At 36.5% G+C, this 16947-nt stretch overlaps 1 protein-coding gene across 1 annotated transcript; it reads right to left on the bottom strand.

Annotated features, from left to right (window-relative positions):
* Positions 1–14496: 14496 nt before the first annotated feature.
* Positions 14497–15207, bottom strand: LOC133856664 (umecyanin-like). Its single transcript, XM_062291721.1, has 2 exons — positions 14946–15207; positions 14497–14867 (listed from the first exon to the last, which is right to left on the bottom strand). The coding sequence occupies exons 1-2, from the start codon at positions 15130–15132 to the stop codon at positions 14563–14565; spliced, it is 492 nt and encodes a 163-aa protein (XP_062147705.1). The 5' UTR covers positions 15133–15207; the 3' UTR covers positions 14497–14562.
* Positions 15208–16947: the final 1740 nt, after the last annotated feature.

Raw genomic sequence — 16947 nt, 5'->3', positions numbered from 1 at the left:
GGTATAAAATACTAAGAATCTAATTAACAATTTTATCACTCTTAACTTCTAAATCACTTAACCCCAATTTCTTATTATCACTTGATTATTAACACGGTATATAAAATGGATTAATTATAATGCCACATATTTCATACGGGCATTATAATAGCATTTATAAATAATAACCAAAATACCAATTTTTGTTAAAATGACATTATAAAAGCTTTAACATTAAAAAGCATATATATTTATTTTATATCAAATAAACATAATAACTTACCAAATATAAATAATGAGCTTTATGTTTCAAAACAAGTTTATAGAATAATAACCTTATTTTATTCTTATAAAATTCGGGCAGAATAATGACATTAGTATTAATAACGCCTAAAATACTTTAAAATATTAGGGCAGTGTAACAACACTTTTGTAAAATAATAACTTTTTACTCAAGCATTATAACGGCGTGATTTATAAATCATTTGCGCCACTTCAAAAGACCTGTTTAAAACACAACTTATAACGTTAGATTTATTTAATAACACTTATAAAACATTAAAACAAAACCTTATTTAAAACTTACCAAATATATCACTAGGTTATTTATTTTGTATAGATACCCGGTCGGAGAGATTAGAGACAGTGAGAAAGAGAGCTTCTATTTATTTTTCTTCTTTTCTTTTATTTTGTCTCTTTTTGTTTGTGGGACCCAAGTGTGAGAGAGTTGAGAGAACCTCTTTTGTTTTCTCACCACACACAGACTTGGTTCTCTTTTATGTTTTTGGACTTTTTTTCCTTTTCTAACCTTGTTGACTGAGAGAGAGGCTTCTTTTGTTTTCCTTTCTTATTTTTTTTTTTTTGTTCTTTCTAAAGACACCCACGGCCACAAGAAGAGAGAGTTTGAGAGAGAAGAAGACTTACCAAGAGAATCTTTTTCTCTTTTTCTGATTCTGAACCATGAGAGGTACAAGAGAATTCTCTCTTGCAGCAACTCACATGAGCCGAAAGAATCAAGGGGGAGAAGAGTGATCCTTTTTTTTTATTATTATTCTGCAGCAAACTGAGAGATACAAGAGAGGACTTTTCTGCTACTTTTAAAAGAAGAGGTGCTGCTGTTTTGGGCTGTGAAACAGTGAGTTTATTTGCTGTTTTTTGTGCAGCAAAGAGGAGAAGTGTTGCTGGTTTTACAGAAAATTGCAGCATCTATGAGTTGCTGCAATAAAACAGAAAACAGAGAAGAGAAAAGGAGGAAGAACATCTGATTTATGCTGCTGAACTGAGAGGAAAAACTAGAGAAAGAGCAAGAGAGTTTCTTACTTGCTGAAACTGAGAGAATAAGAAGGAATGAGAAGATGTGCGTGAAGGGAAGGGTTGTACCTCTCAATATATAGCAGCTTGGATGGTTAGGATTGCTTGGGTCAGAAATCATCCAACGAGTAGGGTAAACACAGGTGGGTTGTGAGATGTCTCGTGAATCATTACAGGTGAAAGAATGTCTTCATTCACTTAATCTACAAGTAACTAGAATTAGTTCCTAACTTGGTAGCTAACTTGAACGTGTATATGAACTGGCCTAGTTTCTCCTCTCTTTTTGAACATGTGGGCTGGGCTTCACGTGAGAATTTGGCATCAATGTGTAGACTGGGCTGGGTTTTCAAGAACTAAAAATGGCCTGGCTTATGTAAGAATAAAATGGACCCACCAATGTTAGATATGAATTTTCGTCCAAATTAGAGGTATAATGTTTCGCGGGTGTTTTCAGGTATTAAATGGAGTCCAAAAATTATGAAATTTGGAGGGTAGCTAGAGAACTTCAAGACGAGCGTTCTGAATTTTGAATCGACCAAAACGGACTTCGTTTGATTCTATTTTTGTTATTCCAAAGTTTAAAGTACGTTTGAACGTTTATTAAACTAAAACTATAAACACTTCTTAATAAATGAATATTTATTTTCATAAATATTCATATTTACTCTTTTGCCTTATTACTAAGTCTTAAATCATATTTTAAGATATTTTATTCAATATCTTAAAATACAGTGTGTTATACAAATAGTACTATTTGATTACACAACTAACATGATCGTAATCATTACAATTCAAAAAATGATTACACTTACAAAATGACTTAAACTATGATACTAATGTAAAGAAATTGTTCCATTGTCAAAAACGTGATTCAAAAAACCTAACTTGCATTCAAATGTTAAACGACGTCTCCAAACTAATAGATATGCAATGCCTTTAAGATATTCCACAATTTCAAATCCTCCAAGCTTTGAACTTTTGTATACTCCATCGACAAATGTAGTTGGAACCTATAGGCAAGCACAGGACCCAGATTAGCTAAAAAGTCAAAGATCAATGAGTACACCTAGAAAATACATACAAAAAAGTGAATCAAGGAACACAAAGCATTCATTATCATGAGTACTTAAAACTTCTCTTGCAATAGATTCTGCAGAATGCTCTTAAACATATAAAGTTTAAGCATCACTAATTGATTTACAATGTCTTGAAATGCAGGATTACATGATAAACTACCGGACTCCCAAAGTTACAAATCCTACTAATACATAAGTTTGTTTAGGAAGAAAGAGAATTGGATATAGAAAGAAGTATATTGAATGCAACAGACAATGATTTATGTGAAAGCAACATGCTCTTTAGTAGTTATTTAAATTATATAAAACGGGTTCTTTAGTAGTTCTTTCAAATCCATGCCAGTAAACTTGAAATCTAAGTCCTTAACAGTAGATAGAGCACTGGCCTCATTGAGAACGTACAATTTCCATGCTAGGCCACAAGAGAACTTTTATAACCAACAAACAAACAGGCTCCAAAGCCAAGCAACAACTACTCTGCAAACTACACAAACAAGAACAAAACAGCACCTACAAACAGACTATGCTAGACCACAACATATACAATATAAAAAGCAGATAGATGTAGTATAATGAGAATGTTAAACAAATACATACATGAATGCTCCATAACACATATGTCAAGCTTGTTGCCTGCCCATACACTGTACTTCGCCTCCCTGGACGTCATCATGGGACATGGCTATGTGTCCACCTAAATAACATCGTTGACAATGTTAGTTACCCATTTCATTACTAAGTAGCATAAATAAACAAATGTTTGTGGTTCTCTGGATGTAAAAATCACGAAACATCACCTAGTCGACTAGCAAAAAATGATTTGGCCATCACACTACGGGGGGAAGCTGTGTCTGCAATGTCTTGCCCATCAATCCTTTGCGTCATAGATTGGCTTCTTGTTAGTGAAGACTACACTAAACATTCGATCGTTTGGTGCATTTGAGCAATCTCAATATCACGGGCCTTGTTCCTTTCATTCATTTGAGCTATCTCATTCTCGTGGGCCTCCTGCATTTGCTTCATTTGTGCTTGCATTTGACTAATTTGTTGGAAAAGTAATGGTTCCTGGGAGGATTATGACGATATCCTGGGCATACCGTTGGATCTACCAGGTACAATGCCAATGCCTGTTCCGCGAACACGTCCTGTGTATTTTGACTTCTCAATTATCTTTGCATATGAATTGTCTAGAGTCCATCGTATAAATCCTTGTGAGGATACATCTGTTGTTGGAGACTCCTGCAACAGTAATTCCTTCATCTTCGCTTATTAACAAAAAAAAAAAAAAAATTGTCAACCCAATTGTCTCATTAAAGAATATCAAAATGAATGCACTACGGTAAATACATCTATAAACGAAGTACAACTCAATAGAAGCACTTACCATTTTTTTCTCCAATTTCAGCATTGACAAGGGTGCCATCTTTTCTACTGTGTGCAACAAGATAAATATCGCTTCTACTTGGGGTGGACCCTGTTGATCTCTCCTACAAAAACAAATGGTGAAAAACATAATTATCACTCATTGCCCAAACGGATAAGAATATGTTAGTGCACACGAAAATTTACGATATCAGTCACAAGTCTAGCGTAGCTCCTCGACCCTGTTGTGTGGTTAGCAATATGCTTACTCTTGTTGACCTTGTTTTTCTCAGCCCTTAATTTTGTATTTCTTTACATTAATACCAACATTTTTCTAATGTGTGTGTGTGTGTGTAAGTGCTACCTTATCGTCCAAATGTCGACGCACAGTTCAACGTCCTCTGGATCTAATAGATCATTGTTGGGTCTCGATTGTAATATTTGTTCACGTGTTGCACATTCTTTAATTTTAAGAGATTTCTTCACATTCTGCTTGAAATTTTTTCTTTTTATCCCAAAGTCCATGAAAGCAATCCTTTTAATCTTATCTAGCGGTTGACTAGGCTCGATGTAAAACTTTGTCTACAAACATTGGAAACAAATAATTTTACCAATTTTATCAGTTTGTATGTATTTACTAAGAACAAATTCTACAACTTAATATTTTAAACATCAGTTTTCATACATACAATTAGAGCGGTCCATAACTCTTATTTTTTGTGCAACGGAAACTTTTTCCAATGTGGAGTGTGTAGATCAACAAATTGCCCAGATTGAACATACTTCCCCGCGAGCCTGTGAAATTTAAGACCGCTTGTGCCCGTTGGCTCTCATACTTTATTAAACTCGAGAATAACCTTCTCCTCATTTGGGATCAGACAAAATTCACGAGCCTCAAAACTCCTGACATGGATGATCCCTTCCGTATCTGCATTACAACACATATTTATGTTAGTCATTTGTTGTGACGATTAATGTTGGACCACAATACATAATATCAACACACACATTTACTATTTGAGTATATGTTCAATATACCTATTGTATGGACCTCCCCATTGGCTAATTCAATGCCGATGGAACTTGTGGTGATGTAGGTACCTCTCTATGCTCCTCACGATCCTGCGTGGAAGATGATGGTGCAGCAGTCTCAATCACACAGTTCGGTGTGAGCTGTAAGGATATGAATAATATCCTGGTCGGGGTGGAGGGGCATCAGCTAGTAACCTAAGAAACAAATAATCATGCATTACACGGCTCGGGGAACCATCATGGGGGTCCTGTGTCTCATCATCGTCTGATGAGACGCATGGTAGTGCCGGTGGCTAATTTTTTGTATTATGTCGCTCGAAAAGCCAGGCAACATCATTTTTTTTCGATGCCATTGGTTACAACAGATGCTTCACCCGATTCTTGGGTACTGTCAAATGTCTTCTTCTTCATTCTCCAACTATGATCGTGAGGCAACCATTGATTATGCCCCATATAGCACTGTTTTCTGCCATATGTTAACCATGCTGACCTTGTAGAATGCATACAACAAGGACATGCCTTCTGGCCCTTGGTACTCCACTTCGACAAATCTGTATAAGTTGGAAAGTCATTTATTGTCCACATTAATGCTGCTTGCATCACAAACTTCTTTTTTCGTCGAAATGTCAAAAGTCGTCACCCCGTTAACCCATAATTTCTCTAATTCTAATATTAGGGGTTGTAGGTAGACATCTATATTCGTTCTAGGTGAAATTGGGCCTGGGATGATCATAGATAACATAATATATGGTTGCTTCATGCAGAGCCAAGGATGCAAGTTGACGGTACCAGCATGACTGGCCAAGTACTATGAGAGTTGCTCATGTTTTCAAAAGAATTGAATCCATCTGCTGCTAAACCAAGCCTGACATTGCGTGGATCTGAGGCAAATTCTGGGTGTCATGCATCAAATGACTTCCACGCTTCACCATCGGCCGGATGTCTTAATACGCCATCTTTTATGCGCGCATCAGCATGCCACCTCATGTGGGTAGTAGTATGTTTTGACATAAACAACCTTTGTAGTCTTGATATGAACGAAAACCACTGCAACACCTTAATCGGCCTTCTTTTCAATATTCGAGATGACCCCTCTTCGTCATTAGTTTCATCTTTCCACTTTGATTTTCCACACACCGTACAGTTGTCTAATTTATCGTTGTCCCTCCAAAACAACATACAATTATTGCGACATGCCGGAATCTTCTTATATCCAAGCCTCAAGTCCCTCAAATACTTTTTGACCTCGTGTGTATTGTTAGGTAAAGTGCCATAAGTTAGAAGCAACTCATTGATGAACTCAAGCAAGGATGAGAAAATCGAGTTACTCCATCCACCCATACACTTAAAGTTATAAAGATGTACAATGGCCTCCAATTTGCTATGTTTTGTATTTGCATGTAGTGGCTTGTCTGCATCCTTGATCAAATTGTAGAACTTTCTCGCACACTCGTCATCAATGTCTTCTTGGGCTTCTTCCATAGCTTCAACGTCAGCTCCCATTTAAGATCCACCCTCATCTACTCTACCATCATGCATACGGAAAATGTCATGCAACATTTGATGCAACATTATGTTCTCGTCAAGATTTGGCGCCCTATCAACTGGTGCCGAACTCGAACCTTCAATTACTGGCTCTGTATTATGGGAAGCGTTAATCTTTTCCCCGTGGCATACCCAATTAGTATAAGCTTCCAACATCCCGGATCCACCTGTCAAATGGTCGTATACTTCCTCTGGCCTCAGCTTCTTGCGCAATGAACATTTCTTATAGAGGCACACAATGAATTCTTTAGTTTTGGAGTTGCTAATTGCAAATGATACAAACTCTTTAACTCCATTAATATACTCTCTTGAACCTCTAAACTTTTTCATCCAACTCTTGTTCATAGCATGACTACGTACATCGCAAATACATAGTATATGTGCTACGTTGTTAGATAAATGAAGTTGCTAGCTAAATGTTACACAAAAATATAATGGTCACGACTCTAAATAATTGAAAAGGAACACCAAATTGTGTGAACTCTGAAATAAGTAAATGCTGTTAGCATTCACATTTAGCGAAAATTAATTAGTTAAAGGATTTTATTTATTTATTTATTTTAGTTACCCATTTATCAAGGTATTTATTTATTTCTTTATCAGTTTCCATGATCAATAAGGTTAACATGCATGATTTATATTAAGTTAATATTTGTTAAATTATTTTTCTGCTAGGTGTTATATATATATATATATATATATATATATATATATATATATATATATATATATATATATATATATATATATATATATAAATATTTTAGTATGCTATTATAATATGCATGCACCTAAGGACTATAATCCATAAACCCAAAGCTCAAACCACAAACCCTAGTTAAACCAAAACTCTAAAAACATGACTTCTTTGCTAAATTTTCAATCGAATTGCCATCAAATCGTAGGGACTAGTGACATATCTTGATATTAGACTTTCTTTCAGTAGCGAATCTTCCAGACCTGTTCCAAAATTAAGCTAGCTTATCTTTTATTTACTTTTACCACCTAGGCAATTGGTCTAACTAAGGTCCTTAGCTATTATTCTTTTTTTTTTCTTAGGCATATATATGGCTCTCAAGCAAACATGCTTATCTTTTATTCTTTTTCTTATGCATATATGGCTCTCAAGCAAATATGTACAGAAACAGGGGGCATACATCAAGCAAGCACGAATAGAAACAGGGGGCATATATGGCTCTCAAACAAGCATGTACATAATAGGGGGCATACCGGAAGTGGTGAGAGAGGGAGAGCGTGAGTGAGAGAAAGCTAGAGAGAGAGAGCATGTACCGGGGGCGTGAATTGGTGGCCAGTGATCGGAGGAGCGGCGGCCGGTGAGTCTGCGAGAGAAAGAGATATCAGAGATAGAGAGAGCTAGCGAGAGAAAGAGATAGAGAGAGGACGTACCGGAAGCGTAGTGGTGGCCGGTGATGGAGCGGCGGCCGGTGAGTCAGCAGGCGGGCGGTGGTGTCTGTGTGAGAGAGAGAGTGACAGAGAAAGTGTGCGCAGTGCTCGGAGGGAGAGAGACGACGCGTCTGGACCCGTTTTTCTTGAGCTACTGTACAGTGTTTAGCCTATGCCTGTTTTTTCATTTTAAGTTGAAGGGATGGGGGGTGGCGCGGGACAGGTTTGCGTCCCCGCGCGCACGCCCCCCAAAATAAAATAGATTTTAAAAAATTAAAAATTAAATTTTAAAAAATTCATTAAATTAAATTGGTGCTATTTAATATAAAAAGGGCAACAATTTATACCGCTTTCACATTAAACGGTACTAATTTAAACCTCTTTCAAATTAAGGGGCATTAAATTTAATACTGCTTACTTTTAAAGCAGCATAAATTGGTGCCGTTTAATATATAAACAGTACCAATTTGTAGTTTGTGCCGCTTATAAATAAACAACACCAACTTATACCGCCAACTTATACCGCCTTTAAATTAAGCGGCATTAAATTTAATGCTGCTTAATTTCAAAGTGGCATAAATTGGTGCCGTTGTAATCTTAAACGACACAAATTTTGTAATTTATACCGCTTGTAAATAAATGGCATAAATTTAAAAATTAAGCGGCGTTGAATTCAATGGCGCTTACTTTGAAAGTGGCATAAATGGGTGCTGTTTTTATATTACACATCAACAATTTTGGTAATTTGTGCTGCTTTCAAATTAAGCAGCGTTAAATTTAATGCTGCATAATTTGAAAGCGGCATAAATTGGTGCCATTTTTTATATTAAATGATACCAATTTTATAATTTGTGCCGCTTGTAAATAAACGGCATAAATTTATGCCGCTTTCAAATTAAGCGGTGTTAAAATTAAGGGAAATGCTAAAGATGCACCACTCATCCCCCCCTCATCACCATCTTTTCCTTAAAAAAAATGATTTTTATTATAAAAGGGTGATAGGGGGGATGAGTAGGGGATGTGTAGAAGACATTAGAGACAACTTTTTAATAAAAATCAATTTTTTTATTATAAAAGGGTGATGAGGGGGGATGAGTAGGGGATGTGTAGAAGGGCTCTAAACTTAATGCCTTGTAATTTGAAAACGGCATAAATTGGTTCCGTTTTTATATTAAACGGCACTAATTTTGTAATTTGTGCCACTTGTAAGTAAACGGCATAAATTTATACCGCTTTCAATTTAAGCGGCATTAAATCCATGGTTTAGTGTCGTTTAAGACAAATGACATTAAAAGGAACGGCATTAAATGAAGTTTTTTTTTGTAGTGTATTTATGGTTTATTTTCGTAGTTGTGTGTGTGTGTGTGTGTGTGTTTGTTGTTTGAGGATCCTAGAATGATTTTTGGCGGTTTGATGATGTTTCTAGGGTTAGAAGTTGTAATATATGAGGAAACGTGTTATTTTGTGGCTTTATTATATATGACTTACTATTTTAGATGAATATGTGTCGATCCATGTGTTTTGAGAACATTTTTAAGAAAGACTTTGTGTTGGTTGATTGAAAGTTTGGATTTTGGAAGAAAGGTTTTAAAAAGGTGTTGAGAACTTATATTGATGTCTGGTTCGTGCCTTGCTAGAACAGTGTTGGGAGGTATATTAAGACCTTAGAACGTGTTAGATGGATTAAAGGTTGATCTTTTTAGATTTTGGGGTCTCTATCTAGAGGAAGATAAATTATCCTAAGGCCCGATCCATTCGTTGTCAGCAATGATCGAATGGTCAAACTGGCAAAATGTTTAAATGTCCAGTTTTAGGTGTGTTTTACCTTAGACATGTGGCTAATAGTAGAATCTTTTGCAGACTTTGGAGTTGGTGATGTCGAGGACGGTTACTACAATGCCATAGTGAAATTAACTAATTGGTAGTTAACCTCAAGGTTCATCTCTCAGTCTTACTTGAGGAAGAATAAGACTACAGGGATATCATCCTTTTCGAAGAGAGTCTACAACGAAAGACTTTCACTTAACAATAAAGATAGCAATTTAAAGTCTACAATCACATTATGATCAACCAAAGCAATATCACAACATCATAACATAGATAGTCACCAAATGTCAGGATCAAAAGACCAGTCTCCAAAATTACTTAAATATTACATCTTAATACTAGTAATCATGAAAATAACATCGAAAGAATCATGAACTAGTCTTGATAAGATAGAGCGCATAGATAATCTCAATCATGTTGTCCTAGGTTTCCCCATCCTCATCCCACATTGCCTTAAGCCAAACTGGTTCAATTTCTTGAAAAATTACAAGGATCACATCCTCCAGGCGAACTATCCTACATTCTAGTAGAGGCATCTAAAAAGTTAACTATAAAACAACACGTTTCATAAGTGGAAAGGATACAAGTGTAAATCCACGACTTAGTGAGCAATAATACACATGATGCACATGTTATCATGAAGTGACTAAAAACTTAAGGTATAAATCTCAAATTGAAATGTACAATTATAATTCTTTATTTGATAAAGTGAGTATGAATGCAGTATAGATATAATACATGTCGTAACAAGAAAATTATATCATAGTTCAATTTCGTATGGTCTATCCAAGATTTTAACATTTTTTCGTCAAAGTTGGCGTTGTCCTGAGGGACCTGTAATACAACACTAATGCCCCGAATATTGTACGCTACCATCTATCATTAGCAGCCCGATTGAGTCGACCTTTAGTGGCATGCACTGCTAATGATGTCCGTCTATAGTGACAACTACTCAAGCATGGTTGCGTGGTCATAAGAACAATTGGATCCAAGGTCAACCATAACAACAAACCTTTGAACATAGATAATAACCTGTATAATAGTAAGCTCATGGTCGTTATTCCGCAAATACCGGTGTACTATGTCATACGATGCAATTTAATATTCATCATCTTTTACATGCATGCTTTTCATAAACTCATCATTTTCATTATCTTGTCATTAATTACTCATTTTCACAAAATAGAGTTCACAGTAGTCAAAGATATATTTTATGTGAGTTGTAAACATATATGTTTTGGTACACAAAATAATCATGTTATGCAAGAAAAATAATAACAAGTATTCATGTGAGTTTTTACTCACTTGAGTAATCGAGTGCTTTCAAAAAATTCTCTCGAAGCTCATCGAAATCTGATAAAGACATATTATTAGTTCTAAACCCAAATCTTAATCTTAAAGCTTGAAATAGGCGTTTTGACCGCTGGTCGAGCGTTTGGATAGAGGAGTTCGAATGTTCGGCATCGACAATGAACGTTTGTCCCGTGCCTGATCAAATGTTCGATGCTAAGACATAATCTCATTTTCGAACCTAAAAGCCATCAAGCACCTCTAAGCAAGTCCTAAAGCTTTAATATGATCCCTAATAGAGTTCTAAACCTCAATAGTACCTTCATGCAGAACTTGGTATGCTAAACCGTTATCAAAACATTAATCCCATGCTAAACTAGTATTAAGGTTAAAACTAAGCAAGTAGGTATAACTATTCAGAGACAAGGACTAAACAGTAAGCAAGTAACATGATATCTCTACAAAAAATGAACAAGGTCAAGGGTGTGTAAGTTGGTTGAAAGAGTGTAGGGATGAGAATTTATAGAGCTAGGTCGTCTGAAGATAAGAAAGAGCTGGTTATTACACACTTCAACAAATCATCGAACGTTTGATTACTTTAGTTGAACGTTTGGTGTACTATATAACCTAGCAATTCTAGGTCAAATCGAGAGTTCAATGATTACAAAAAGAAAAAAAAAAAAGATGATTCATGTCGTTAAAAAACTACATGAAAAGTGAAATAAATAACGTGAATCAGTTCACATCATTTATCATCGGATGTGATACCCAAGGTCGAGAAATTTAATTTGTCGTTAAAATGGCAAACGACAAGAATTGAATTCATTTGCACTTAAATGACGTAAGTATTTTTACGTCGTTTAACACACCCAACATGAATTTATTAACTTTGTTTGTAAAAAAAAATCGACATGAATCTAAATAATTTTTTTTTTTTTTTTTAAAAAAAATAAAATTGGTTGCTGATATTTTCTCAACAAACAAACCCCAAATTCCACAGCCACCCCGACACCAACAAAAATAACAACAAAAATACAGAAAAACAATAAAAACAAAGAAAATAGCAACACTAGCAAGGGGAAGGCGGTTGGAGCTAAGTCATTGATTGACGTCTGAGATCTACGTGCTTAGTGCGTAGGTGGTAGATTGGAGCACGAAAGGTGGCAGTGGGAAGCTGGGAGGCCAGAGAAGACGGTGGACGGGCTCGTTGGAGGGAGGGAATGGCGACAAAAGATAGATCGAGTGATGTGGCAGTCTGATGTGTCATTAAAAAATTAATAAACTTAAAAGAAGTGTGTTGGGTACTGTTCACGTCAGAGTTTTTGACTTTTTTTTTTTTTAGAAAAAGCTGCTTATTTCTTTATGTTCCTATTTCTCTCTCTCCAAATTCCAACACCAACACACCTCTCCTCTGTCATCCAAGGTCCCAAGCCATTGAAGCCATGGAGATCTCAGAAAAGCTTGCCCAGTACTAAAAGTTCTCTAATACCCCCAGTGTTGGACAGGATAATAGACCACGGATAGGAGAAAAAATATCTTGTTCAACAAAACTCCATTCCCTTTTATCTCTCTGTTTTTTTTTTTTTTTTTTTTTTTTTTTTTTTTTTTTCTAAATCTTTTGGAGAGAGAGAGAGAGAGAGAGAGAGAGAGAGAGACCTGTAGCATGTTGGTTTACGTTCATTCCGAATGTAGCATGTTAGTCGGGAAGATGAACATGAAGATGAAGCTGGAAGATGGACAATTTTTTCAGGAAGATGAAAAGCACCGAGGGAGCTGCGCGCGTAGGAGAAACCGAGAAAGAACAAGGCAGCTATTTATTTTATTTATTTTTTTTTAAAAAAAAAGAGAACAATGACGTGGGAGGTTTAAATGAGTTTTTCAATTAAAGAAATGCTACATTAGATTTCATGTCAGTTTGTAATGTTCTCTTGGTAAAACTTTAAGTACCCCTGACATTTCTCTTTTGAAGAAGCTCAATCTAAAAACTAAGCAAGTTTCGAGAGTATTAGAGGTTGAGCGATGCAGTAGATCAACAATGGTGGTGAGCGTGGACATGACTGTTCTTTAACACTCTTCTTCAAAGGACTCTTTAGGTGGTGAAAACAGAGGATTCTTCTTCAACACTCTTTTGCTCAAACTTCAAACTTCTACAACGGCTTGCTCGGCGGCTTGATAGCGATCGAGATGAAGTAGAATAGGTGTTGGGAAGAGAAACGATTTTGGGAAGAGGAAGAAACTTTGTTGCATGTAATGTTGAAATGATAATTCTTTAGTCCATCTCCAACAATGATGGATAATTTAGCTACTCAAAATTGAACTTTTTCTATTTTAGTTACTAACTTTTTATTACAAACTCTAAAATTATTTATTTCACTTTTTACTTTCCACAAATATTATTTTCAACCTTTTTTAAATTAGTTTTCTCACCTCTCTCTCTAAATTTTCAAACTTTTTTAAATTAGTTTTATTACCCACTTATTTTTCTTTACTCCCAAATGGCATTCAATCAGCTACAACATGTATCCTCGACGGATTTGAAGCCCTTCTAAAAAAAACAAAACAGGTCCTCAAATCCCTTCTCATACCGCACCTAAAACCCCTCTCAAAAGCCTTCAAATGTTTTGGGTGAAGATGTGGTGAAGAGAGAGAGAGAGAGAGAGTGGTGCAAGCTGCAAGGTTTGATTTTGGATGGGACTTGAGTGAAGAAGATGAGAGAGAGAATAAAAAAAATATATATATTTATACCGTAAACAATAAAAAAGCTGAAGAGCCTATTAACTATTCATTGTAGAAGCAAAAACTATAGCTTGGCTATTTTGCTGGAGTGAAAACAAGGGTTAAAAAAAATTAAATTTAACTATTATTAAAGATTTGACTATGCTGTTTGAGATGCTCTTCGATAGTAGAAAGATGGAAGAGAAGGGGCCGGTAGAACACGTGGCTCGAGGAACAAAAGTCTCATGACATCAGGAGAAGAGGGGAAAGTGTCCCATCACGTGGTGTAACTTGTAAGGCTTGAGATTGGGTTTAGTGGAGGAAGTCTGGAGAAAAGGCCTTGGGTTCTGTCTGGATTTAGAGTCATTTTTATTAACAAACGACGTAAAAATGATAAATTAGAGTCGTCTTTCTAAAGTAACACTAAAAAAAATTGCTCTAATCACATATTTTTACGTCTGTTGAATTTAAACGACGATATTTTTACGATGTTACTTACTAAACGGCATGAAAATTAACATTTTACATTGTTTGTATTAAACGACAAAAAACGGAACGACCCAAAACTCTGGATTTTTAGGAGTGTGGAGGCGTTACATTTGGTTTGTTATTATTTCTGATGAAGTTAATTTTATATCCATACAAAGTCCAGGTCATTAATCAGAAACCTTTTTGCATAGAGGAATGATACTTGGCCACACCCCATGATTTTTTTTTTTTTTTTTTTTTTAAAAAAAAAAAAAAAAAAAAACAAAGGTGGTCCATAGTTATTTTATTTTCTTTTGCAAAATGGGAGTATAAGCGAAATACTTGAGGGGCGGAGGTACATATATAGTGCATGGCTTGGGGGGAGTCGTTCCCCCAAGCTACCATATTTTCCAAAAACAGAGTACATCATTACATACATATATGCAAGTACTAAAGCAACAAGACGTACATATATTATTTTCCTTGCTAGTAGAAGAACAAGACAGATGAATTCATAACAATCAACAACTGTTATACTATGGGGACACATTAATTAATTAATATAGAGGAAAGCCAAGAAATAGATGACTGTGGCGGAGAGCACTGCAAATAAGGCACTGACGCTTAGAGATGAAGCGGCGGACGTGGGTTGTTCAGCTGACGATCCAATTACGGTGAAAGAAAACTTTTGACCTCGTGTACAGTGATCATCAACGGTGCAGATTATATAGTAAGAACCAGCGGTTTGAGGAGTGAATATTATTGGGCTACCAAATACTATACCTATATCCGTTGTGCAGTTATCGTAATAAGCCTTGGATACATCCACCATGGTGTGCGTCCCCGTCCCGTTGAATGCTGGTCCATTAGAGGGAAAACAATAGTTACATGCAGTTCATATATATAAATGATGTCAAAGGGAAAACCATAGCTTACAAAGTTCGTCGCCAAGAAGGAATGTCTGTAAATTTGTGGTAGCCCAGGTGGAGTAGTAGGAGGTGTTTGGGGGAACAGTCCAGCCAACGCTGCCCCCAACCTCATAAACTGTTTTAGCTGTTGCACCCCTCACAAGTATACCTACCACGATGACAAAGTACCCGATCAAACCCATGCGGCTGCCCATATTAATGCTGTGTTCCACGTACAGGTCGTCCCTGACAACTCTCTCTAAGAATGTCTATGCGAGATGAGGAACTCTTTTGGTTATGGCCGGATAGAATAAGCTCATCATTAATAGATATTTGTTTTTATAGAGGGAGGTCATGTACTTGGTTGAAATTGTGGGAACCTTGTGCCGCTCGATGGATGCCACGTCACTGACGTGTATGGTTTGGTCAACATTGGTGTTTGGCTTTTGGAGGAGTCTTGGCCAAGTCGTCATCGGCTGCGTCTTTTGGGACTTCCACAAATTTCGATTGCCGCTTTAAATTTCTATCAAAAAGCTGAACACGACTTTTAGCGTTTTCCAGTCCATTCATGCAGGTTCCATGCTGTCCAAAATTTTTTTTGTAACATATCTCATTTTTGTAACAACCATGGATGCTTCAAGAACACCTGTAAATTATGTGCTCGACAGCTCGAGGCATTTCTATGATATAATAATCTTCAATTGGTGATTTAGTGCCTTTTAAGATGCATCATTAATGAAGTTATTGGATTGCAACAAAGTTGAACGTGAAGCACGAAAGTGATAGGCTGGTAGCATAAGACTGTCGATATGCAAACAGAATTTTTTGGACGGTTTGAGCCCGACGGTCTGAAATTACGGACGGTTTGATTCAAATCGCCCATAATCCGAATTAACGACTTATTATGCTGCATGGTTTGAAGCCGTTTGAATTGTTTTTTGGAGGATTATTTCTAATTTCTAGATGGTTTGAAACCATCTAGAATTCCTAATTTTTCTTTTGTAATGATAACAAACTCCGGGAAAAAAAGAAACCATTCCCATCAATAAAACGTACCCATATTATATATATATATATATATATATATATATATATAAAATAAATTACACTTTACTCTTTTGAAGTATCATTCACTTGGCATTTTGGCGTCTAATGTACAAAAGATAGTAGTTGACGGAAAAGCAAAAATCAAGACCATATTGCCCCTCCTCCATGTTCTCTCTCTCTCTCTCTCTCTCTCTCTAGCTCTCTCTCTCTGCTGTTACGTCACACAGTCAACAGTGAACGAAGGGTCAGGATATTCACAGAGACATGGGTTTGAAAGGATTCGTCGAAGGCTCACACGTATAGTTTGCCATTTCTGGTGCAAACCAATGACGCGAGCATAGAGAACAATCTGTACGACTGTACCCATTTCTTTTCCTCAACGTTGATGGGAAATTATTTGTTTTCGCGAATAAACGAGCTGTTTTGCTCGACTATGCCAACAACAAGATCTTGAAGACGTACCCAGATATACCTGACGGCGATCCGAGGTGTTATCCGAGCAGTGGGTCGGCAGTGTTGCTGCCGATGAAGAACCTGCAAGCACAGTTTGTTACTCGCCGACAACTCCTCGTGAATCAAACGCGAGCACCGAGGGTGCCCGCCAGATATCACCGAGGTTTTTTGTGATACAAATGATAAGCCAATTACTCAAATGGGCTCGTGGGAAATTTACTAAATCAGGCGTCGTGCCTTTCGCCTTGTGCTTCTGATGATATATACCAAATAATTCAGTATCGGTGCAAACTGGACAGTAGCTACATGTGACATCCTAGATCAACATGTGTTACATTTACACTCGGAAGTGCCACGTAAGATTCAAATTGAACAGCTATGAAACACGTACGTACGTGGTCGTGATCAAGCTCCACTTCCATGCGCTATAAGACCAACAGTACCAAAGAAAACGCAGCACGTAGAGTTAATATCTTGCGAAGCATGCGGGGTTCACACCAAATGCAACATGGCATATGTTATCGAAGCCA

This window comes from Alnus glutinosa, chromosome 14 (assembly GCF_958979055.1).
Source record: "Alnus glutinosa chromosome 14, dhAlnGlut1.1, whole genome shotgun sequence".
NCBI classification, from domain to species: domain Eukaryota; kingdom Viridiplantae; phylum Streptophyta; class Magnoliopsida; order Fagales; family Betulaceae; genus Alnus; species Alnus glutinosa.
Note: the sequence above shows the minus strand (reverse complement) of the source record. Positions and strands in the feature narration are given on the sequence as shown.